Raw genomic sequence first — 25,192 nt, forward strand, 5'->3', positions numbered from 1 at the left:
TGTCTTCATTCAATGTCTCTACTGTATAGTGGGAATAAGGTTTCTTTTTTTATAGGATTAATATTATTTTTCTTTTCTTTTTTCAAAAAAAAGTTAAAACTTCTTGGAGTTTATTTGTATTTTATAATTTTGGCAATATGTTAAAATGTGGAAAATTTTCATATTTATCACATCCACAAAAGGGGTCCCATCATGTTGTTATTATTATTAATTTTTATTTTAGTCTCCTAAAATTTATTATTTAATTTCTGTAAGTATAATTTGATCTGTTGTAGTGGTTAAAATGAAATTTTGTTTAGAAATAACCTTAAGCATGGTGCTAATATGCAAATTTATTATTAGCATGATTGACTAATTTAACAATTGTGTCTCTAACAGTGATCAATTTGGATCTTCTAGTAATATTAAAAAATAAATGGACTAAATTATAGTAAATCAAAATAGAGGGATAAAAACTGAAATATCTGTGTAGTAAGGGGATTAAAATATAATTAGATGGAAATAAAAAGGATTAATTATGTTAACAAAAAGTCAAATCCCATACTTCATTACTCGAAGATAAACACGAAACTATGAGAAGAACCAACCAATTTTGCTGAAAAGCAACGAAATCGAAGAATCAGAGCAACAAAGAAACCGAAAAGCAAACAAAAACAAAAAGACAATTTCTCTCTCTCAATATATAAACTGAAAAACTGGGGAAAGAAGAGGTGAAAAAAATGGCAGAGAAAAGGACAAGATCAAAGCTTTCAGCTCCAACACGTCCATCCATAACTTTACCACCAAAACCAGCCATGGATGGCTTATTTTCAAGTGGTTTAGGGCTAAGTCCAGGGCCTATGACACTGGTTTCATCTTTTTTCTCCGACCTTGACTCAACAGAGAATAGGTCTTTTTCTCAGCTTCTAGCTTCAGCAATGACTTCACCTGGAGCTCGATTACCCCACGCTTCAATGGATGGTTCATTTATGGAGGTGGGTTTTAAAGATGGAGGTGAAAAAAGCCCTGGGTTTAAGCACAACCGACCTTTGAATTTTGACTCTCCTTTGTTCACTGCGCCTACTGGGCTAACCCCTTCTGGTTTGCTTAATTCTCCAAGCTTCTTTTGTCTTTCTCCTCAGGTAATTTGAGTTGAAATTACAATTTTTTTTTAAATTATGGCTCTGCTTTGTTAACGTATAAATGATTTGGTTGATTATAGTCTGTTGGATTTCAATGTAGTTTATCCAGTTTTTATGATTGCTTATTTAATAGCTTTTTGCCTCTAAATGAAGAATCATTTTGTTTTTGTTCCCTTTTAGGGATGACTACCCTTTAACCCATTAAATTGGGAATTTTTTTTTATCGACACAGTGATCAATTGGGTATCATTTTGCTGTGTCTGAGAATAGATGTGTAACTTATGTATGTATTTTCTTCTTTTAGGATGAATTCTCATGGTATGCATCAACAATGAATTTTTGGTTTAGAATGAATGTAATTTTGAATAGTGGAGAATTGTGTGATTATTGGTTCAAATGTTTCTGGGGATGTTAATTTTGAATCTTAGATTGACACACTGAAGCTTGTTGCTGGACTGGTGACACGAGTACCAGGATTTGGTTGTATACACTTACATCGAAAGTAATGTCTTCTTAATTCTTGATGATAACGGTTAATCAAACTTCTGTTCCATGATTTGTGCAGAGTCCTTTTGGAATATCCCATCGGCAAGCATTGGCACAGGTTACAGCTCAAGCTGCCCTAGCACAATCTCAAGTTCATCCACAAACCGAATATCAAGCGTTGACGGTATCAGCTCCTTCGGAGTCATTGATCCGTCATCCGTCCTTCACTCCTGAAGAAACTTCACAGTTGATGCCTCCTTTGGCCTCAGAACCTCAAAGTTCTGCAATAGAATACTCGGAAGCTTCCCAATCTGATAGGAAAAACCAGCTTCCTATTGCTGTGGATAAACCTGCTGAAGATGGCTATAACTGGCGTAAGTATGGACAGAAGCCTATTAAAGGCTGTGAGTATCCACGAAGCTACTACAAGTGTACCTATCTTAATTGCCCTGTGAAAAAGAAGGTAGAACGATCTGCTGATGGCGAAATAACCGAAATTATATACAAAGGCGCTCACAATCATGAAAAGCCTCAGCCAAATAAACAAGCAAAGGGTGGTAGTGATGGAAATGCAAATTCACAGGCAAATCCTGAATTCGGTTCTCAGGTTGCAGCTTTAAATTCTAACAAGTTAAGTGAAACCATGTCGTCTCATTCGATACTGGGGAAAACTTCTGAATCTACTCAAGCTGCAGAATTACCTGGATCAAGTGACAGTGAGGAAGGATGTGATGAAGAGAGTCGAGAAGAAAGAGATGATGATGAACCAAATTTGAAAAGAAGGTAAATTTCAAATCTAACTTCAAATGATCATACAAGTTCTTATTTCTTCAATATTAAATGTAATTTTGAGGGTGTTGTGCTTTTGACTGTAGGAATACTGCGCCGGAAGCTGCAGTAGTGTTGTCGCACAAGACGGTCACAGAACCAAAAATTATCGTGCAAACAAGAAGTGAAGTTGACCTTTTGGATGATGGCTATAGATGGCGCAAATATGGACAGAAAGTGGTGAAAGGGAACCCTCATCCAAGGTACAATGGTCTCTCTATATATATGTTTATATATGGTTCTAATAATGGTGTTCTAGCAATTGTGCAAAGTTTTGAGTGATTTACAGTGGCAAATAGACTGCTTGATGTATATACGATAATCACAAGAGCAGTCTATGATCTAAATTTCTTGGAGCATTTCAGTACTAGGATTACACCCCTAGGGCTCTAATAATTGTGACTTGTCTTTCTTGTGTTGTGTCTAAAACTTAATCTATGTTGCCCCAGCTTGGAGTACCCTGTATACCCTTGTCCAAAACGTATTTGGGTGGGGATAAAGATAAACCCTCCAAATACTGAGAAACTTGAAAAGGTTAAAGCATACTAATGTTTAGTACATACTTGTATGGAACACCCATATCTGAATCTGAGTAACATAGGACTTGGTCACTGGATAAAAACCTTAAGTACGCATAAAAAACCTCTCTCGATTGTCTGCTATCGGTAGATATTGGTTCGATTTGCTTGGTTTGTGCATATAGGTTTCAACTTTAATTCTTTATCTGCTCATATTGCTGGACCACAGTTTTGCATTCCGAACACGTATGACAAGCAAATCTCAAACAACCTCATGTCTCAGAAATGACAGTGTCATATTTGTATTCATCTCCCTGTTTTGCCATTTAAATTCTCTCATTTTTATTGATTTGATAAAAATATAGATTAGTAGGCAATGCTGTTATCTTGTTGTAGATGCATGTTTATTGTGAATTAATCCGTTCCTTAGTTCTCATTTATACTGGGACTTTTGGGATTATCTCTGACGCATCAAGTTATACCTACAGGAGCTATTACAAATGCACGAGTGCTGGATGCAATGTTAGGAAGCATGTGGAAAGATCATCAACTGACCCAAAAGCAGTCATAACAACATACGAGGGAAAGCATAACCACGACGTTCCAGCAGCTAGAAACAGCAGCCACAACATGGTGAACAACAGTTTGTTGCAGACAAAACCGCACAAGGTTGTGGCTGAGAACCAGAACCATTCTTTACTGAAAGCAATGGATTTTGGAAACAATGGTCAGGGACCAGCAGTTTTAAGGCTAAAGGAGGAGCAGATAAGAGTGTAATCCCCCACCTCTTAAAGCAGCCAGAGTCTGGCCATTCATTGGTATGAAAATGCACAAGGGTTGAATAAATAACGCAGGTGAAATTGAAGGATAAATCCTGGTGAAGCATAATATAATTACCCAGTTTTGAACGTTTTGGAATTTATAAGTAATGTTGTAAAGCATGTTAGGGCTTGTTTGCTGCTGCTGCCACTAATTTATACTTTGTAAGATTCAGTTAAAATGACAATAAGCAATTACTGATTATGTTTATGTCCAGTTTTTCCCTTTCTATGAATAATCTTCAAAAAGCCCATATTTCCATATTGAAATCTTGTTATCAACCACGATTGGAGAGAAACAGAACATACCAGTTAAACCCTTAACATATAAACCCTAAAACATTAATATTTTTAATTAGAAATGAAATTTTGAAACAAGAATAAAATTTTATTCAGTTATACATATATATTATCAAAGATAAATAATTTGATTCTATGTTAGCAACTAATTCCTTAAGAACAAGAGATACGAAATTTTTTTTCCCAACACAAGCAAAACCCAAATCTTTTTGGGGGCAAAAGATTAATGAATAGATGAAGGGGAAAACAGATAAGAAATGTAGGGCAATACCCCTCGCTTTGACTGCTAGAACTAAAGCAGCAAAGCGGCCATGGAATCCCTTACCAACCCAAAAGAGAGATGGTGTTAATATGCGCCAATCGCACTAGTGTGCGCCACGATTTGTAAAGAACCTCTCCCGTGGAATACCACGCCACCCCTTCTTTTACGGGGGAAGCGCTCGGCCTTTGGCGCTGCATTTTTTTTCTCTTTCTTTCTCTTTTATAGTCACCTCTCGTCCTTCAAACCCTAACTTTACTTTCCTCTTTTCCCTTTTTGCCATCACTTTTTTCCCGATTAACATTTATACCCTTTTAGGTTTAGCAAATATATAAATATAAATGCATACACGTGAATCGTGAATTGTTACGCGGACTGCTATATCTCAAAATTTAATGTTTTGGTCAAAATTCTCATCAAGAAAATTAATTTCACTTTTTTAAAAGATTAATGATCAAATTTAATTTAAAATAAATAAATACCAAATTGACAAAAATGTAAATATTAAAGGTTAAATTTATCATTATACCAACCTAAATATAAAATTCCAAACAAGTTAAAAGCTCCTAATAGTCCCAAACAACTTAATTACTTAACCCTCTTTATATAATGTCAATTATATATATCATAATCTACATAATTAATTACATGGGTTTACGTTATATATCATTAATATAAAATATACATTATAATATTATTATCATATATAAGGTTATAGGTTATTATAATATATCATAAAATTGGTTACACGTTTAGGGTTTAAGTTTATATATCATTAATATAAAATTGTTTATTGTATATATATTATAATATACCAGAAAATTAATTACACATTTAAGATTTCGGTTACATATCATTAATAAAAGAATGTACGTTATAATATCATAATTGTATAATAAGTATTACACATTCATAATTTACTTATATATAACAGGTCATATATTATATGTAGTTAAACATGTATGTATACTATTTTTATAATATAATACGTACTAAATATAGTTTTTCTCGCATTATAAAATAAATTTATATTATAATATTAATTTAATTATATATATTAATTAACTTTTGGTTTGAAGTAATTTAATTAAGTTAATCAAATAACATTAATGACCGCATAAATATTTAGATTTGTAATTTAAACCATGCATAAGTAATTAAATTTGTAGTTTACCCTAAATGTTATTATGATCAATTAAAATAAGAATTAATTTCGATAAATATTTAGATTAAATTATTTAAAAGGAGGAAATAAATTGCACAAAATTATAAACTATCTTACTAGTTACAACAATGGAGCTTCAATTTTTCTTACATATGTTTCATTTACTCAAAATTTAAAAGAAGATAGAATACTTGCAGAAAGATGGATTCTACATTCAACAGAGGGCAGTGCAGTAAGGACTCACAGTTTAACCTCGGAAAAATAGGTTGATGAAACAGCCAACCCCTCGGCATCATATGTTCGAACGAGTCGTTGTCTCTTACCAGGTGCGTCGAGCCAACAGAACTCCAAGTGGAATGACTTGGATTCAGCTACACTCTTTGCAATATCAGAAGGGTATCCCATATACATACCACCTGGTAATAATGTCAACTGGTATGCTCCTCCAAATTCAACTGAGTTATTCGAGATCATACCTGTCCAGTGCACATTAGTCCTTACTCCACGTCTGCTGTCCATGGAGGTAACATCCTGATCATGTATTTAGAAACAAGAAACACAATGAGAAAAGACCAAGAGTCTGATAACAATAAATCGACGAAAATAAGAGCATCAAGACGGACAAAAGCTGTAGACTATACGGTAATTGCATGGGAACAAAAACAACCCTTTCTGTCATCCTATATGCAGTCAAGAAGCTTATATAAATCAATTTCCACTGCAGGATTCCATGACTCTTGGCTTTTCAGGAGAATGAATACGTGTACTTGGTTTAAACCAATGTTACTCAAGACTTTTGGACACTTAAGAGAAAAGAAAAGTCAACAGATGCATACCTGGATGAGCTTTTTCTTGTCGTCCATTTCAAGATAAGAAACTGTATCAGCTTCGGTCATCGTCGATCCATAAACACCACTGCGTTTTGTTACAGAATGACCTTCCCACTTGCCTAGAAATGGTAAAATCCGGTCCTCTCCATCCTACAATCAATAAAAAACAATGTTTATATACACAAATCTTACAACAGGAAGTTTGACTTACCGTCAACTAAAACAAAGTGGAGGAAGATTGATTACTATTATATTGCCAAGTGATGGATGAACGAGTGGGCCATCACCTCTATCCTCAAGGAAGATAAGAAGCATATCCACAAAGCCTTTGGGGTCCATGATATGGAAGGCCCTTGCTCGTCGATCCTTTGCTTGTGAATATAGGCAATTTTCACAAACGATAGAAGGCTGGCGAGAAGGAAGCTTAACATTTCTGTCAAGTAAAACAAATAGTTACTTCTTTTACCCTGATGCCGTGTGCATATGGGGATCAGGAGAAATCAGAGGAAACTGTGTTGAAGTGAGCCATTGCCCCCAAAAGATAATAATAAAACAAGTTGGCTAGCAACCCTACCAGACAAGCATGAAGCTTCAGTGGAAATTGATTTACAAAATCCATTCTCAAAGGTAAGTCGAAATTCAGAAAATTTATTCAAAACGGGGAGCTATGATTGTTGATAACATACATCATGCGTTATATATTACTGCTGGTTTTCAGCATAGCAGCACCTCAGAATTCATTCATCATAACAGAAAAACTTGCGCAAAACAAACAAGCAGTTTCGAATTTATGCAGCAAATTCATTATCAATGCTCTAACTTAATGAGAAAGAACTGCTATTCCGATTCTTTCACTATTCGAAATCATTCAACTCATAAAACAAATGCCCTTCCAAAATCAAGAAGCACTTACTTTGGTGATTCCTCTCCGGTGTCATCTTCCCCCAATACCCCTTGCCGTAACACGGTCTCTAACATTCCGGCGGTTTGGTACCTCAATGAAAAAGCCCTCTCATTGGGGAAAAAGCCAATCTGCAGACTAAACATAATGGATATTCTAATAGAAGAAAACAAACTTTAAAAGCTTGGATATGATAATAACAATATAAAGAAGGGCGAAACTCGGCTGATTTTGAATAGGTGAATGATTGGAAAAGCTCACCTGTTGATATTTGTCAACAGTGAACATATTTGTTTCTTTTATTTTGTATTCTGCCCATTCAGCTTCCTCATCATGTCCAGAAATTGAAGTACTTGATTGAGGCTGTTCAATGTACAACCTAGAAAATACAGTTTTGTTAAGCAAGTTGGAAAGGAGAAATATTTGGAGTAACAATGCCTAATTGCTTTTTTCCCAATTCAGCTTTAAAAAAGTTAAGTGAAAGAAAAAATAAATAAAGAGTAAAAGCAACAACCAAACAGAACTAACAAATTCAAAGAGTTAAGTCATCAACAAGATCATATGAACTTCCATAAGATAAAAGAATCATATTTCACCCACACAGAACTTCAAAAAATAAAAATAAGAAACTTAAATTGCTAAAATTGCAAAGCTTACGTTTGAATGAGGCTGATGAGTTCATCTTCCCCATAACAACTTGCGGAAAGCCGAGTACTAATTTGTTGCAATAGATTTCCATTTCCATCAAATTGCTGCAAAATTCGAAGAACTTGTTTTTGAATTATTTAAGAAACGATGATAACTAATATTGAGCGAGAAATGAATAAATTACATGGAAAGAACCGGTCCATTTGCCGGAATTAAGGTCGAAAAACTGGCGGAGATTATCGATGCTCATGTAATGTTGTTCTTGGACAGGGGCGGAGTTGGCGGCTCGGAGTCTGGAGGTCCGAAAGGAAGGAAATGGGTTGGAATGGGGAAGTTTTGGAAGGAAAGGGAAGGGTTTGGGTGAAGGGGACGGAAAGACAATGCAAGAGTAACAAATTGAAGCCATTGAAAGTAAAAGGGAGAGACTGTTGTTTGGACGGAGTGGAGACACCTTGGTTGATTTCTATTAATAACTTATCCGCTTTCATCCTTAAGTTTTTTGAGTTCAAATCTTTGGAGATTTTTTTTTTTAATTCTTAAAAACTTATATAATTTTTTAAAAAATTCAAAAATATGTTAGAATTTTTTAAAAAAATCGAAATTATACAAGAATTTAAAAATTAAAAATATCTCGAAATAAAGTTATATAAAATTGTATAAAAAATTATATAAAATTGTATTTAGTTAAAAATACATCAATTTTTAGTACTTTTTCAGTGTTTCTAGCAGCATGTTTATTTGACTTAGATCCCTATTTAATGTCTAGAGTAAACTTCCTTCACTAATCATTGGGGATGGTAAGAGGGTATGGTAAGCTTCCTTCACTCATCATTGGGGATGACAACAAGGTATGGTGGGTGGGTTTTTACCTGACCCGATCCCGACTTGAAACTTAATTAATTAGCCTCAACCCTGAGTTTTAAGAAAAAAATCCACCCAAACCCGAATCTAAAATTTAATAGAAGACTCAACTATGTCTCACCTCGTCCTAAATTTAATTTAATTGTTTTATTTTGAAGTAAATAAGACTACATTTTTTAATTTTTTTTTATTTTGGAGCAAATAAGATTAATATTTTTTGGAGTTTAGACTTAAAACTTAATATATTTATTTATTAAAAGTAAAATTTTAATATATGTATACATATTAGGGGCATTTTTGTAAATATTTCAAGACAAGGTGAGGCAAATTTACCTCAAACCCTATTCAACTTAACTATTTTTCTAATTTCACCCGACCCAACCCTCCCTGCACCCGAATTTCTAAAAGAAAATCCGATCCTAATGGATTGGGTTGGGTTGGAATTTGTTGGATTCGGGCTTTTTTTTTTGGTCTATCCTTACCCATCATTATGCACGTGCTCTCTTTGCCAAACTCTTGACAATAGTGATAAAATTAGGGACAACGATGGCATATTCAAATGTCCACAACATTTGATTTGAAATTGTGATCGTAAATGTTTAGGATTCAAAAAATATATAGATTAAAATATTTCAAAGCAACATATGTAAATGTTAATATCTAGGTATTCACTTCACTTTTAAAAATTTTGGCCTATGGATCAAAAAGGCCCTTGATAAAAATTTTAAAAAAATCAATTGAATCCTTAAAAAATATATCCCATTGTGTCCTTGATGGCCAAAAAACAAATTAAGATTTAATTTACGATTTAACTCTTGAAGTTTACTTATTTTCTCACATTGATACCTATTTTTTCTTCTAATTTATTACCTAATATATGATTCTATTATAGTTTTAGTCCATTTTACTAACAAATTTTTAAAAAATTGGTGCCAATCAAATCATGGTACATGTCTTTCTTTTATAAAATATATAAACTTTTTATTAAATGTACATAAAGATTAAATATATATAAAATCCTAAAAATCTAAAAATTATAAAAAATAACTAAATATTTTTAACAAGGATGACACACTACGTGGACGGATGTTGATGTGGTATGTCACGTTAATAAATTTTTTAAAATATATATTTTTAAAAAAAAAATACATTTGAAGACTAAAATGAACTTGATTATAAAGTTTAGAGCTTGCAAACGGGCAAACTTGGGCAGACTCAAATTAGGTTGACTTTAAACTTGGATATTTTAGGCTTGGGCCCTTTCAGACTTGGATTTTTTTGGGGTCAGATTTTTTCGAATTTAGGCTCCGATCGAGCTGGGCGGACTCTTACGGATTCAAATAATTTTAAATTTTATAAGTTATAAATATTTTAATTTTAAATGTAATAATTCATTTTACTTTTATACAATAACAATGCAATTTAAATTTGTCTTATAAAAAACATAACTTATATATATTTAATAAATTTATTTTATATAAAATAATTAAATTACTTATTGTATGTAGAATTTATTATTTTATGATATTATATGAATCAACTAAAATATCTTTTATTGTTCATTATTATATTATATTGACAACTGAATAACTTTTTGTTTTTTTATTAAAATTATAAACTTAATACTCATATTCTAAAATATTTATTTCAAAACCCAAATATATTATGCTAAGCCCAAACCCAAATAATATACTCATTATATAATACTATATCACATACTATAATAGTAGAGTAGTACATAATATAGTAATTATTATCATATATTATTGTTTATTATACTAGTTGAATTATACTCTAAGTCCATGTACTTTTCATACATTTGAAAGTTAACCCTCCTACTATATTATATAACATAATATCATATCATGTATTGTATATATGCATCAATGATTAAACATTATAATATCATGTAATATTATATCTTTTATTATAATCTACAATATAATAATATTTATATATAATAGAAAGACACTATATATTACTTATTATATATTATTGTTTATTTTTATATCAATTAAAATTTACTAAGTCTCTATGCTTTTCATACATCTGAAAGTTAGCCTCCTGCTCAGAGGCGAAGCTAGGGGGGCTGGTAGGGGCCCCGACCCCCCTAAAATATAAAATATAAAATTTTAAATTAGTAAAGTAAAATTACACTTTGGCTCCCCTAAAATTATAAAAATTTGATTTAATCCTTTACAAATTATAAAGATATAGACTACAAAAAATTAAAATTTCATCCGGCCCCCTTAAAAAATTGTTCTGGCCGGTTCCCCCTGCTCCTGCTATATTATATAATACTATATCGTATCATATATTAATAGTTTATATATACGTATAAATGATAAAACATTATAATATTATGTCATACTATATCTTTTATTATAATCTATATTATAATAATAGTTATATATAATAGTAGTGCATTATATATTACTTATTATTATACTAGTTGAAATATGCTCTAACCCCTATATGTTTCGTACATTTAAAAGTTAGTCCTCCTACAATATTATATAATGCTATATCATATCATATGATATATTAATAGTTTATATATATGCATTGATGATTAAATGTTATAATATCGTAATACTAATTTGTATTATAATAATAGTTATATATGTATTAATATTTTTAGTGCTAGTTATATATTAGAATATTATTTTATGTATTTATAATATACTAATTTAGTATATTGGTTTAAGATGAGATTAGGTAATCGATTTCGGTTTCGATAATAGTTATAATTAAAGTTTATTTTTTTATACATATATAATTATAGAATTAAGAATATTATATATATATATATTTAATCTTTTTAAAAATTATATCTCTTTATAATTTAACATAAAAATTATTAGTAATTATATTTCTTTTAATAAAATTTTAATATAAATATACATTTTCTTATTTAAAGAATACATTTTTGGCGAAAAAAGAAGATTATTTTCCATTTCCATCATCACTATTGATATAATCCAACATTTTACTGCTGCTTAATCTCAATCAACCGTCTGATCTAAAACAAAAGGACCAAATAATAGTATGCCACAGCAAAGGAAATCATATAGTGGAAAATCTTAAGGCTAACAGCATCGGATGTTAGGGAACCATTTTTGACCGGAGCCGGCTCCGGAGCAGGTGGAAGCATTTCAACATTGACAGCAACTTTCATCCCATGGTAGCAGTAGCCACCGCTGCTGAGGAAGTAATACGGCCTCGCCTGTGTCAGCTCAACCACATCACGGCCACCGCGAGTGATGTTCTTTACGAAACCTTGATCATTGCAGTTGTCGTAACTTGTCTCGTTCACTTCCAGAACATTGAAGTAGCGCTTGTCGAAGTTGAAGACTTGAATTAACAAGAAGCAAGATTTGAGTAAGATGGGTTTAAATGATTGAAGCCTTCAAAATATTTTTATGTTAAATAAGTAAGATCAAAATAGCTATCTGTCCACACATATATACCACTTTTAGGTAGAAGATAAAAGATAAGATGCTTTCATATTGTGGAATGATTTGCTTTCATATTTCTCAAAAGTAAACCAAAAACCATCTATATATATCACCCTAAACCACACCATATTATCTCAGTTACATTAAATTCTTCCTTTTTTGAATTAATAATGTTCATTTATTGTGCACCATTTTATGTTATGATCTACAGCTACCAATGCATCTAAAATGGAACTATGGTTACAATAATAATCTAACAAAAACAATATTTTTATCACATGACATATCGATCTTACGTTCACGTTTAAAGTCCGTAGTTATCTTCTCCTTTTAGAAATATAAGGTGTGCCTTACCATTATACTAGAATAATGTCTTAACATGTTTTAATGTATTTAAATAATTTGTGAATATAATGAAAATTTCATTTGAAATAAAGATTTGAGTATGTAAATTGAAAGATGTCAGTAGTTATTTAGTAAAAATATATAGAAGTCCTTGTATTAGGAGTTAGATTGAATTTTGTCCTCTTTACTAAAAGAATTATACGGTTAAACACCAAATAGCAAATTAGTTCTTTCAGTTAAAAATTTCCATCCATTTTTTTATGTTAAAAATTGACATATGGCTTGACATAATAACCGATTGGTTATACATGGCGTGCCATGTAGGGGCGAAGTCGGAAATTTTTGAAAGAGGCCGAAATTAAATTGTATATTTTTATAACAGTAAAAATGTAATTTTATCATTTTTGGGGGTCAGTGCAATTTTACCATTACAAATTTAAAATTTTAAGAGGGCTAAATGAAAATTTTCCATTCAAGAGACTGGTGTCATGTGCATCTCATATTAACTATACATGGACCAATTTTTATCCAAGTAAATGGACGCAAAATGTAATCTACCGTATCCATGATACTTTTATATAATAAAAACAAAACATTTACTTAAAAGAAAATGCTTCAAAGATCATTTTAGTATTTTTCAGTAAAAAAAAAAAAATCAGACATATCTCTTTTATAGTTGATTTAATAGCGGAAAAACACTTTGGTTCCTGGAAGAAGTTTTAAGTTTAATCAACGATTTTTAAAACGGAAATAAACCAAATATTCAGCAACATAAAACAAACAAGGAAAGGAGATAACTTACGAAGCCAATCGCCGACATAAAATCGCTCATGGTCGGACCATTCTGAATAATTAACGTTAGGGTTCCAACCTAGCTTGCCTCCAACACGATGTAATGCCGCCATGGAAGATTCCATCGAAACCATCAAAATCGCCATTAACATCAACTCAAACTTAACAAAGAATCTCTTTTCAGCTCCCATGTTTTCCTTCGCAATGACAAATGCCGCTAAAAGAAAACCTCGTACAGAGTTTTGTCTTTCACAGTTCAGCAATGGCTGAAACAGTCGTAATGGTAACTGCAATATATTGCTGCTGCTGTTGTTGTTGAAGTCAAATGATGAGTTGGAAAAATAATTAATTAAGATTATTTTGTAACGTATTAAATCGACAGTGCTAGAGTTACATAGTTCATGTTCTATTTGATGCTTATTCACCCTCCACGTGTAATTTCACTGGGAGCGTTGTTTGACATGGCAGATACTTATTGGCTGTTATGGTTAATGTTTGTACTGTGAGTGATGGGGATTTTGAAGAGCGGTTACACGTACGAAATGATTGATGGGCAGTTTTATTTTGCTTCCTAAAATAGATTTCGTCGAAGAGATGCTAATTTTTATCCATTATACATATTATTATATAGTGGACAAAATATACTTCAAATATTTTATTTTTATTATATTTGGGATTTAATTTCTCTACTTTTAAGATTTAAATAATGTTAGTCTAATTTTTTATTTAAAAATAGAAGTCCAACTATTAATACCGTTAAAATTCTTTTATCAAATTTAATCATATATTACAATGTCATTTCTTTTTAGTTATATGGTTATCAAGTGGGTATTCTTTTATTTCAAAAATATCACACGAAAAATTTAACTGTGTTAACAATTGATTTGGAATTTTGAAATTTGAAAAGTAGAGATTAAATTTCTGAAAATAAAAATACATGAACTAAATTCTAAATTTAGAAAGAGTACAATGACTTACAATATATATTTTGATAATTAAGAGAGGGAATAAAGTTGCTTGATATCAAACTCAAACTCAAACTCTTGTACTCATAGTATAAAACTATTGCCATTAGATTAAGAGATTGTTGGCTACTTATAATATATTTTAACCTATTATAATCTAGTTTTATCATGTGATGTATCATCTAATTGCATATGTTGATTAACATATATTAATTTATTTAAAACTTTAAAATAAAATAATTATTTAATTTTATTTATAAAATTGGGAAAAATAATAGAATTTATTACAAAAATAATGAAAAAAAACTGTATCATATATATAATATAACAATTTATGATATGAGCGAATCCAATTCAAGGCTCATGATGGGGATGAGCTTAGTTTCCTTTAAGGCCCAATCACGAGATCCAAATCCAAGCAATTGATGTCAAAACTCAATTTTTTCGTTCAAAACTTTATCACGAAGAAATTTCGTGAAGAAGAGTTGAAGTTTCAAAACGTTAGACTTTGGAGTTCAATACGGAGCGAGGATAAATTAGAAGAGTCCAAGTTTGTTCGTCGACTTAAAGTCTCAATCCATGATGAAAAACCCATATGGAAGATGTTAATAAGCTTAGGCATTACACTTCAAGAAGCCCAATTAAACCTGTACACTTAGCCCATGTCATAATCAGTTGACTTGCGGTGCATTTTTAGAAGGGATCGAAGCATTTCTGGGTCAATGTGTCTCATATCAATAGAAGATCTCTTAGTTTCACAATGCACTTTGAATCACTCAATTTTGAGTCTAAGATCTTAAGTTATGATCGTTTTAGTGAAAATCATGCGGGAAGAATTTTTGGACGGGATTATTACTAGAAATCACGAGTTTCAAGCTTTAATTTGAGTATAAATCATATTGGTTTCAATTTTTAGGCTTATTTTTATTATTATATATGAGCTCGATCTTGCATTTATTAGGTTTTATATTATTTATTTATTTTCAATTTTAGAATATGTTTAAGTATTTTAAGTTGTTGAGGAGTTTTATGTTTCTTAGTCAACAAGAAAGTTTAGTTCCACTAAAACTACTCCTTGTTTAGATTAAATAGAGTTTCATTATACTTGAAAGTTTTATTTGAATGTAATTAGTTAGTCTATACAAAGATGTCTTCATTATTCATTAAAGATATTTACTCATTAATAAAATTTTCAACTCTTGAAGTTAATTTCTTTCGTGCAAGATTGCTTTCTTCTAATTTTTAGAAGCGATTTTTTTCTTCTCAATTCCTTCAAGGAGTCATGAGATTCCATTCTTCATCCTTCAATTTTCTAAGGATTATTTCTTGGAAGGTTAGCCATTAATTGAATTTATTGGGGTTTATATCTCAAAGGGATCAATTGGACACCTACCTTTTATCCATATCCATTAGTTTATTTGATTAATCTTCCACCTTTTAATTTCCATTTTCTTTATTTATTGTTCTTTTTATTCTTGAATTTCTTCTTTTAGTTGTTTTCATTTTTTTTTCTAAATCTATTTGGTTTCGTTTTTTCAGGTTATATCTGAATTTTTTTTCGAGCCGAACAACTTAAATACGATCTTGGTCCACTTCTCCCTACCATTTGGTATTAGATTTGGGCATTTTTGGTAATTTCTCGTGTCTGCTAATAAGGGTATTTTTGGTCATTTCTCGTATGTGCTAATAATCAATTTCTTGCTGCCATTTTTTTTTCTTGTCTCCGAAACTATTTTACCTAGAAATTTTTTTGAAAGATTTTTTTAATTTGAAATTTTAACCACTATTTTTAGGCACTATTTTACAATAAAAATAGATTCACAAAAAAGTTGAAAACATAAAAAATTCAAAAAGTGAAAAAGAAGTTGAAAAATATTCTATGGGAGGAATTTTGTGCCAAAATTATCAGATCAATTTTTATCATTTGAGAAAGCTCTAGATAAAATTTCATTATTTTAGCACATCTGAAACAAATGGAACAAAAATTCAAGTTTTTTCCATTATTTCGGGTTTTTTATTAGGTAGTTTCATTTCTTTGATTCTAGCCTCATGTTTTCTTTTGTTTTTAGTTTTTCTTATTCTATCATGTACTCTAATACATTTTCGTTTCTTGTATTAATATATACGAAAAGAGTTGCCTCTCTTTTCTCCACACAACTTACTTCCTTTGAAATTGAGTTTTTCTTTGACTTTTTAGAGCCTTAGGTCAGCTTTGTTAAAGAGTGATCCCACATCTTTTTTTAAATATTATCGAGTTTGATTACTCTTTAAAAGTTATAAGTGAGAAAATCTTAACTTTTTTTCTTTACCTCTTAGAGTTTATTTAATTGTTAGTGCTAACAGTGAGGTATAATTTTCTTTGATAAACTTTTCTTATTTGAGTTTTTTTTTTAGCCTCTAATAATGCCATGCACACGTAGTCAAGAAGAGAAACACGATACATCCTTGGTTACCATAGATAAACTTACAACAATGGTCGAAGAACTTTAAAAAATTTTGGGAAATAAGGTCGGCACATTGCAAGCTCGTGTCCTTCAAAACGAGGCAGTTCAACAAACTTTCAGCCAAACTTTGACTCAATTGGATGTTAATGATGATGATGATGAGTAGCCTCTTCCCCCTAATGATAAAACCAATGATCGTAATGATGGTTATGAGCTTCAACAGTCTTCTGGATGTATTAAACGTGGCTTGCATACTTGTGATGCAACTTCAGTACTAATGTCGGTGGCCAATTTTTTTGTGGCTAAACCAAAATTTAGTGTTCCACCATTTAAAGGCAAGCATGATCCTAATGCCTATTGTGATTGGGAGAATAAAATTGAACTAATGTTTGAATATTGCAAATGTTCGGAGGAAGAGAAAGTTCAATTAACTACTTTGGAATTCTCTGACTATGCTTTGAGTTGGTGGACCCAATTATTACAGTGCCAGCGAATGAACTATGAAAGGTCGACCGACTCGTGGGATGATTTGAAGCAAATCATGCGAAAATAGTTTATTCCACCTCATTACTATAGGGGCAACAAACGAAAGCTTCAAAATATTATTCAAGGAAATAAATCTATGACGAAATATTTTCATGGATAGTGATGTTGATGCTGATGCAACGAGCTAATAAGAATGAGGAGAAGGAAGATAATATAACTAAATTTGTAGCTGGGTTGAATGAGAACATCATCGATGTTTTAGATCTTCAAACTTATATTGATTTGGGAGAAATGGTTTAAGAAGCTTGTATGATTGAGGAACAATTGAAACGAAAGTCTAAGAACCACTCATGGGGTCGTGCATCTAATTGGAATACTTTCTCCTCCTATAAATAAATGGTACTGGTAGAGCTATTTATACAACTTTGAGAGATTTTTATTCTACCGAAAAATAGAGAGAATTTATTCTCAACTATTACTTACATTTTTTCGAAATAACAATTTTACCAGTGTCTATTAAAAAAGAGAGAATTTTTGTTTTCACCCCAAAAGGAGAGAAAACTTTTTCTAGTTTTGTGTTTCAATTCAATTGGTTCAAGCCACACTCAAAGTATTTCGTGGTATGAGAATAGCGGAGAAGATCGTTTAGTTGAAAGCCAAAAAACATCAAAGATCCGTTTATCTGAAAACACAGGTACGATTTTAGTCTAAGGTTTATTACTATATATATCACAAACTGAGTCATTTTTCAAAATTTTACTTTTCCATTATGCAAGAAAATCGTTTTTAAATTGAGATTTTTTCAACATCTTCAAGATAAGGATCTCCTTCTTCAAGGACTTATTGGCAACTTGACAATGATAAAGACATTCATATTTCAAATGGAAACATCTTTCACAAAAGCTTTGCATCTATTGATACTTTAACTCACTCTCTGTGTCTAAGAGATTTATTGCCTAAAGATAGAAATGCCTGGTCCTTCAATCATTTGCAAGGTCTACTTTCATTCTCTTATTTTGACACTCTCCTCAAGAGAGGAATGCGTTTTATAAAGATGACAAACTAATATAAACCCATGATTTGGTGGGGAATTACACCACAGAATCTGGATATTCTGATTTAGCTTCTATAACTATCTTGCCATCATCGAATGACATGCCTCAACCTAAAAGCTTCTGGATATGTCTTTGGATGCTTAAACTCCCTTACAAAATCATCCTTTTCATTTGAAAGATTATTCATAATGATCTTCCACTCAAATAGGAATTACAAAAGAGAATGCATATTGAAGACTCCTTTTGCTCTTTCTGTACCAATAACTCTAAGAATTTAAAGCACATCTTTCTGAAATGCTCTTTTGCTAGAGCGATATGGTTTGGTAGTGCACTTGGATTTTGAGTTGATAATTTTAGAGACTTAAATGATATTTGTTCCATTGATTCATTCATACGCAATCCAAACAATTCCGTAACGATCCGGTTTTCAATGGTGTCGAAAAATGCAGTTTCAAAACTTCATTTCCGTAAATTGAGTTCATAAGGACGAAACATAAAAATTAATGGAGTTATTAAGAAGATATATTAAATTTTAGTTAAGTAATTTTATCAAGAAAATAGTTAATTAAAACTCAGGGACTAAATTATAAAAGTCTATCGCTATTGAGTTATAAGTAAGAAAACGCTTGAGGACTTAGATAAAAATTATCCAAAGGACCAAAATGGTTATTAAACCATTGTTCTTTAAAAGTTAGTGAGATTAAAGAATATAATTCAGACTAATTAAAGTAATAACCATGATTAGCTAAATTAATCTAATATAGATAGCTCAATTAAGTGGAAAGAAAGATGAAAACCAATTCATTTTCTTGAAACGTCAACCAAAAAGAAAAGAAAAGAGAAAATACTTCCATTGTTGAAAGCTCCATTCGATGATTATTTCAAGGAAGTCCCTAAGTTAATTTTCTTTAATTTTATAGATTTATGATCATGTGAGCTTGATTTAGCTAGACCATGTACTAATTTGTTCAACTCTTCAGTTTTTAGCAAGTTGTCGTTATAGAGAAATTGATGAATTATGCTTGAATATGATGGTTAAATTTAGATCATGATAAGGACTAAATTATAAAATTAATTAAGCTTGTGAGAAAACTTTAAAACATTAAGAATTAAATTGAATAAATTATATTATAGAGAGGAAATATAAAGAATGTGAAATCAGATTTTGATGTTGAAAAATCTCTCTATCCCGAATAGGCTTGTTTTCATTGCCAAAAAAAATGCCGCCGGAGATGAACGGCAGGCCACATCTATAAAACCAAGCCCAAAAAGACTTTCAATTAATAAAAACAAAGGAAAAAACCTTGACCAGAAAAACCGAGGAATAGCTTAGCTTATCGATTCTCCTTCCAAAAGTTTAAACCTTATCAATTTTCAATTCAAGCTAATACTTGAAACCCCACCAGTTTCATGCAAAATTCCTTCCATTTTACCATCTCTATACCCTTCCAAAACCCCATGTCCATACCTCTTAAATCCCCATCATGGTCCTCTACAAGAAGACTCTTTGAACAAAAACTCCAAGACCTCCACAAATGCAATAATTTAAGCCATGTTAAACAGCTCCAAGCCCAAATAATCAAACAAAATCTTCATCACGACCTTTACATTGCTCCCAAGTTAATCTCAGCTTTCTCTCTTTGCCGCCAATTGACCTTAGCTCTTAACGTTTTTAGCCAAATTGAACTCCCCAATGTTCATTTGTATAACACTTTGATAAGAGCCTGTGTGCAAAACTCACAGCCAAGCCAGGCTTTTTCTTTCTACTTTGAAATGCAAGGGAATGGCGTTTTGGCTGATAATTTCACTTACCCTTTTCTTTTAAAGGCTTGTGATAGTTTGGAATTGGTGAAAATGATACATACCCTGATTGAAAAGAATGGTTTTTTGAGTGATATTTTTGTACCTAATGCTCTTATTGATAGTTATTCAAAGTTTGGAGAATTGGGTATTAAAGCAGCTTTGAAGATGTTTACAATAATGGAAGATAGAGATATTGTTACATGGAATTCTATGATAGCGGGGCTGCTGAAAGTTAGGCAGTTAAGGGAAGCTCGGAAGTTGTTTGATGAAATGCCTGAGAGAGATATAGTTAGCTGGAATACAATCTTGGATGGCTTTGTTAAAGCAGGAGAAATGGAAGAAGCTTTTGATTTGTTTCAAAAGATGCCTCAGAGGAATGTTGTGTCTTGGTCAACGATGGTTATGGGTTATAGCAAGGCTGGGGATATGGACATGGCTAGAGTTTTGTTTGATAAAATGCCGCTCAAGACATTGGTTCCTTGGACTATTATTATATCCGGCTATGCAGAAAAGGGGTTAGCCAAAGAGGCTGCTAGCTTGTATGATCAAATGGAGCGAGATGGATTGAGGTTGGACGATGGATCCATTATTAGTATATTGGCTGCTTGTGCAGAGTCTGGTTTATTAGCGGTGGGTGTAAAAGTGCATGATTCAATAAAGAGGCTTAAGTTTAAATGTAGCGTTGCAGTGTGTAATGCATTAGTTGATATGTATGCAAAGTGTGGTAGTCTGGACAAGGCTTGGAGCGTCTTTAATAGAATGGAAAAAAGAGATGTAGTTTCTTGGAATGCTATGCTGCACGGATTTGCTATGCATGGGCATGCAAGTGAAGCACTTCAGGTTTTCTCTAGAATGAAGATGGAAGGGTTTCAACCAGATAGAGTTACTTTCGTAGGCGTCTTGTGTGCTTGTACCCATGCAGGCTTGATTGATGAGGGAGTAGAATACTTCTACGCAATGGAAAAAGATTACGGGATTGTTCCTCAAATCGAGCATTACGGTTGTATGGTTGACCTTTTAGGCCGTGGAGGACGTTTGAAGGAAGCTTTTAGGCTTGTACATACCATGCCTTTTGAGCCAAATGCCATTATTTGGGGCACTCTTTTGGGAGCATGTCGATTGCATGATGCCGTGGAACTTGCAGAGAAGGTGCTTGATCTCCTTCTTGAGTTGGATCCTTCTGATCCGGGAAATTATTCCATGTTAGCAAATATTTTTGCTGCATCAGGGGATTGGGACAGTGCTGCAAGCGTAAGGCTCCGGATGAGGAGCATAGGGATTCAGAAACCGTCAGGAGCAAGTTCTATTGAAATAGACAATGAAGTCCATGAGTTCACTGTGTTCGATAGATCACACCCTAAATTCGACAGAATATATCAAATGCTTGACAGGTTGGGTCAGGACCTTAAGCAAGTTGTACATCCCAAAGATACATCCTTACCGGTAGAAGTCGATAGGTAGTGATCTAAATAGATGCCCTGCTACAAGATTGTTTAATTACAATTCACAAGCAGCATAACAATCATATTGGTTGAAGCCCTTCTGTAAAAGCATGTATTCTGCGGCATGGGGGCATGGTTATATTTGTAAACATAATGTATTCCATATTTGTTCAAATTAGATGGTGAAACATTTGAATTGATAATTCAAGATCTTCTTTGACTTGTCATGGTTGGATGATTGATAATTCCATATCCATTTTTCTGGTGAAAGGAGGGAACATTCATGCATGGCCATGTCATATATAAAGGAAAATCAGCTTCATCTGCACTATTTTTTCTAAATTCAAGTATCTAATGCATATAGCATTGATCTCACTATAATTAAAATGCTGGCACTTATTGTGATTATGCTGCTGTTTGATGAATGCGTGGAGAGCATGGTCAACTAAGTTGATGTTGATTATGTTGGGTCTATCTTTCGGTTTGTGATTTGAAAATGATAAAATAAGGTGATAAAATATGGTTTTAGTCCTTGTACTTTGACAAATTTCAAGATTTAATCCATGTACTTTAAAAAATTAAAATTTAAGTTCTCCAACTTTTTTTATTTGAAAATCTCAATTCAATCATTAAAATCATAAGTGTTTTTTTTTTTGTCAAAATTTATCAATTTAACATATTGATTAAGTTGCCCTCATGTGTTGTAGTATATGATTGATATAAAATAAATATGTTAAGTTGACAAATTTTAATAAAACTATCAACAACAAAATGAATAGACTAAGATTTTAAATTGAAAAAGTAAGAGCGTTGAATTTTAAACTTTTAAAGTACAAGACTTAATCTCAAATTTCATACAAGTATGGGGACTAACAGCATCTTTTAACCATAAAATAATATGCCAAGTAGAAAGTTGGAGGAGCACCAGAGCAAACTTTCTTAAGATTAGAATAATTTAATAAAAGAACAAAACATATTGTATGTTTCTAAAGAAAAGTTTTAGAAGTATTTAAGCAGTACAAAACGTAGGTCTACCAAATGAAGCCTTAAAGTTTTTATATATACAATTTTACAATTTTTTTAATCTATTATTATTAATAGTGAGGTATTATTGATTTTCCGAAACACAATTAAAGTTTAACCTCTCGATAGAGATGGCAAAATTCGAATCCATAGAGTTAATCCGAAACGGATTTTTTCGCTTGAAAAATGGATGCAGGGCAAGGTGCATTTTTTCTTTTGGATAGTGGGCACGGAGCGGTTATGAAAATTGCTTGCCTCACCTCGACATGCTCTACTATATGAAATTATCAATTTATCCTTATAGATATAAATTATTAAAAGGGTAAAAATCTGATAACATAATATAGAAAGTCCATATATTTTATGTTTAAATATTTTATTGAAGAATTATGTTTAATTATTTAAATTGAAGTGGGATAGAATGAGACGGAGATGGATATGTCCAACATCCATGGAGGTGGTAATGGTTTTTAAGAGTATACATCCATAGTGGAACGAGGTGAGTAGTCATATAGACATAACCAACTGTGAAGCGGTAATGGATTTGGCAATATTTGCCTCTATTTTTCTCCATTGTCATCCCTAATCTTGAAAGGTAAATGTGTCTAAACCATGTGCATCAAGTGGCGAGAAATTTTGTCTCAAAAATAAAGGATTTAAACCTTGACAACAAAGTTAAGTTTTCGATTCTTCAAACCTATTCCGTTATTATTATTATTATTATTATTATTATTATTATTATTATTATTATTATTATTATGGCTTTAACAAACATTAAAAATATATATTATTAATAAATTTTCCTAACAAGAAATAAAGCTACTGAATTAAATCCACTCTGTTTTATATATACACACTGAAACTCAGTCTGTTGATACAAGGATTGTCTATCGTTTTTCCCTTGAACACTACCTTCCTAAAAATGTGGTGGATTGTTGAAGGTTGGCATGGATTCCTCTATATTGTTGATGCCTCTGTTATTAGGAATCACTCCGGGGACACTAGCGATCTAATTCGTTAAAACTAATGCTCTCATTACTCATTAGCCTATAGTTTATTAATATAAATAAGTGTTGAATGAATTTGAGAGTGGCTGTCAAGAAGAAAGTCTATCCATCCTTTGAGAAGAAGATAAACAGATCCCCTTTGGCCCTTCATTTATCTTGTTATTATCTCCATCAGAAGACAAAAACAGGCAGGCAACATCATCAAAAAGCGTCTACCCGGATAATCTCTGTATAGCAAATGACTGGCTAAGAACTTGACACATCTGAAAAAGGGATTAGAAATAGTTCAATAATCCATCACCCACAAATTGATGGTCCAAGTTTTGGTGACCAAATGTTCCCTACTTCTGCCATGTGTGAAGTCATATCCACTGACCCATACTCACCCCCCAACTTGGATTGATTGGCATGGGAATGAGCTCAGCTTGTGGTTCAAATTTAGTCCCGTTCCAACTATAAATTGCTTTCTACTTGCTCTCTTATCCCTTAGGATCAAACTAAGCAAAGAACGTAGAGAATAAGAAAAACATGGAAGCTTGCTTTCTCTCATCAAATTCCTTCACTAAAAGTCATGAGATTGTGCCCTCAATCAAGGCTAGATCACTTACTTTTACTAAGAAAAACCCCAACCTTTTTCACTCTAGGAAAGTTTCTTTCCCATCTTCCATCACATGTAAGTTCTTGAATTTCCATATATGAATCGTACTTGTATATTTACATATCATTATCTTAACAATCTTTAATACATTCGTGTATTATTCTTTTTGTCGAGAGATTTTTGTATAGACCGAATGTTCATAATCATAATGTGCCAATGATAGGTTGCCATCTGGATTCATCTTCACCGTCGGATGATGACAAGAAGCCAACACTTGATTCTGATTGGCGTTCATTTAGAGCAAGGCTAGTAGCATTAGAGAAAGTATCAAAGCCTGAGAACTCTTCATCGTCCACCAATCCTGATACAGTAGTGGATCACCCTCCATCCGTTGCAATTAACGACAAATGGGTCCACACCATCCATGAGCCCGAAAAGGGTTGTCTACTTATCGCGACTGAGAAGCTCGATGGGGTACATATTTTCGAACGGACGGTAATCCTACTTTTATCAACAGGACCAATAGGCCCATCCGGGATCATCCTCAACCGACCATCCCTCATGTCGATCAAAGAAATGAGATCACCGACCCTAGACATCGCAGGGACATTTTCGGACAGGCAGTTGTTTTTTGGTGGGCCATTGGAAGAAGGGTTATTTTTGGTGACTCCGAGAATGGATGAAAAGAGCGGGGTTTTCGAAGAAGTAATGGAAGGGTTATATTATGGGACAAAAGAGAGTGCGGGGTGTGCAGCTGAGACGGTGAAGAGGAATGTGATAGGGGCAGGGGATTTGAGGTTCTTTGATGGGTATTGTGGGTGGGAAAAAGAGCAATTGAATGAAGAAATTAGGGCTGGTTACTGGACAATTGCAGCTTGTAGTCCAAATGTAATTGGTCTTGGCAGTGTAGCAAGTGTAGGACTTTGGGATGATATTATTGGGCTTCTGGGCCCAAAAAAGGTTTGGTAAAATAGAAAATGTATTGGTCTATGTTAGAAGAATCAAACCGATCATATTCATGTGAATTTTATATATACAG

General features: G+C 32.4%; 5 protein-coding genes across 5 annotated transcripts; 3 read left to right on the forward strand and 2 right to left on the reverse strand.

Annotated features, from left to right (window-relative positions):
- Positions 1 to 546: 546 nt before the first annotated feature.
- Positions 547 to 3,982, forward strand: LOC105780139 (probable WRKY transcription factor 3). The gene is made up of 4 exons (XM_012604275.2): positions 547 to 1,121; positions 1,687 to 2,390; positions 2,483 to 2,638; positions 3,442 to 3,982. Exons 1-4 carry the CDS (start codon positions 720 to 722, stop codon positions 3,728 to 3,730), a joined length of 1,551 nt encoding a protein of 516 aa, XP_012459729.1. The 5' UTR covers positions 547 to 719; the 3' UTR covers positions 3,731 to 3,982.
- Positions 3,983 to 5,564: 1,582 nt separating this feature from the next.
- LOC105780715 (uncharacterized) lies at positions 5,565 to 8,346 on the reverse strand. The gene is made up of 7 exons (XM_012605196.2): positions 8,059 to 8,346; positions 7,884 to 7,978; positions 7,488 to 7,605; positions 7,239 to 7,357; positions 6,572 to 6,758; positions 6,332 to 6,475; positions 5,565 to 6,026 (listed from the first exon to the last, which is right to left on the reverse strand). The coding sequence occupies exons 1-7, from the start codon at positions 8,278 to 8,280 to the stop codon at positions 5,736 to 5,738; spliced, it is 1,176 nt and encodes a 391-aa protein (XP_012460650.1). The 5' UTR covers positions 8,281 to 8,346; the 3' UTR covers positions 5,565 to 5,735.
- A 3,315-nt stretch (positions 8,347 to 11,661) lies between these two features.
- Positions 11,662 to 13,602, reverse strand: LOC105780994 (lamin-like protein). The gene is made up of 2 exons (XM_012605554.2): positions 13,341 to 13,602; positions 11,662 to 12,089 (listed from the first exon to the last, which is right to left on the reverse strand). Exons 1-2 carry the CDS (start codon positions 13,519 to 13,521, stop codon positions 11,758 to 11,760), a joined length of 513 nt encoding a protein of 170 aa, XP_012461008.1. The 5' UTR covers positions 13,522 to 13,602; the 3' UTR covers positions 11,662 to 11,757.
- A 5,900-nt stretch (positions 13,603 to 19,502) lies between these two features.
- Positions 19,503 to 21,745, forward strand: LOC105780874 (pentatricopeptide repeat-containing protein At3g29230). The gene has a single exon (XM_012605404.2). It carries the CDS (start codon positions 19,691 to 19,693, stop codon positions 21,542 to 21,544), a length of 1,854 nt encoding a protein of 617 aa, XP_012460858.1. The 5' UTR covers positions 19,503 to 19,690; the 3' UTR covers positions 21,545 to 21,745.
- Positions 21,746 to 24,026: 2,281 nt separating this feature from the next.
- On the forward strand, positions 24,027 to 25,187 carry LOC105780090 (uncharacterized). Its single transcript, XM_012604206.2, has 2 exons — positions 24,027 to 24,228; positions 24,377 to 25,187. Exons 1-2 carry the CDS (start codon positions 24,084 to 24,086, stop codon positions 25,120 to 25,122), a joined length of 891 nt encoding a protein of 296 aa, XP_012459660.1. The 5' UTR covers positions 24,027 to 24,083; the 3' UTR covers positions 25,123 to 25,187.
- The last annotated feature ends 5 nt before the right edge of the window (positions 25,188 to 25,192 follow it).

This window comes from Gossypium raimondii, chromosome 4 (assembly GCF_025698545.1).
Source record: "Gossypium raimondii isolate GPD5lz chromosome 4, ASM2569854v1, whole genome shotgun sequence".
Lineage (NCBI taxonomy): Eukaryota > Viridiplantae > Streptophyta > Magnoliopsida > Malvales > Malvaceae > Gossypium > Gossypium raimondii.

What these genes read in the sequence shown, in the direction of transcription:
- LOC105780139 (XM_012604275.2), top strand. Translation starts at nt 720, where the DNA reads ATGGCAGAGAAAAGGACAAGATCAAAGCTTTCAGCTCCAACACGTCCA. An exon ending in GAACCAAATTTGAAAAGAAG is followed by an intron (nt 2,391 to 2,482) that starts GTAAATTTCAAA and finishes TTTTGACTGTAG; the next exon opens with GAATACTGCGCCGGAAGCTG. An exon ending in AAAGGGAACCCTCATCCAAG is followed by an intron (nt 2,639 to 3,441) that starts GTACAATGGTCT and finishes TTATACCTACAG; the next exon opens with GAGCTATTACAAATGCACGA.
- LOC105780874 (XM_012605404.2), top strand. Translation starts at nt 19,691, where the DNA reads ATGCAAAATTCCTTCCATTTTACCATCTCTATACCCTTCCAAAACCCC.
- LOC105780994 (XM_012605554.2), bottom strand. Translation starts at nt 13,521, where the DNA reads ATGGGAGCTGAAAAGAGATTCTTTGTTAAGTTTGAGTTGATGTTAATG. An exon ending in TTATGTCGGCGATTGGCTTC is followed by an intron (nt 12,090 to 13,340) that starts GTAAGTTATCTC and finishes TGTTAATTCAAG; the next exon opens with TCTTCAACTTCGACAAGCGC.
- LOC105780715 (XM_012605196.2), bottom strand. Translation starts at nt 8,280, where the DNA reads ATGGCTTCAATTTGTTACTCTTGCATTGTCTTTCCGTCCCCTTCACCC. An exon ending in CTGTTGACAAATATCAACAG is followed by an intron (nt 7,358 to 7,487) that starts GTGAGCTTTTCC and finishes TTTAGTCTGCAG; the next exon opens with ATTGGCTTTTTCCCCAATGA. An exon ending in CATCACTTGGCAATATAATA is followed by an intron (nt 6,476 to 6,571) that starts GTAATCAATCTT and finishes TATTGATTGTAG; the next exon opens with GATGGAGAGGACCGGATTTT.
- LOC105780090 (XM_012604206.2), top strand. Translation starts at nt 24,084, where the DNA reads ATGGAAGCTTGCTTTCTCTCATCAAATTCCTTCACTAAAAGTCATGAG. An exon ending in TTTCCCATCTTCCATCACAT is followed by an intron (nt 24,229 to 24,376) that starts GTAAGTTCTTGA and finishes TGCCAATGATAG; the next exon opens with GTTGCCATCTGGATTCATCT.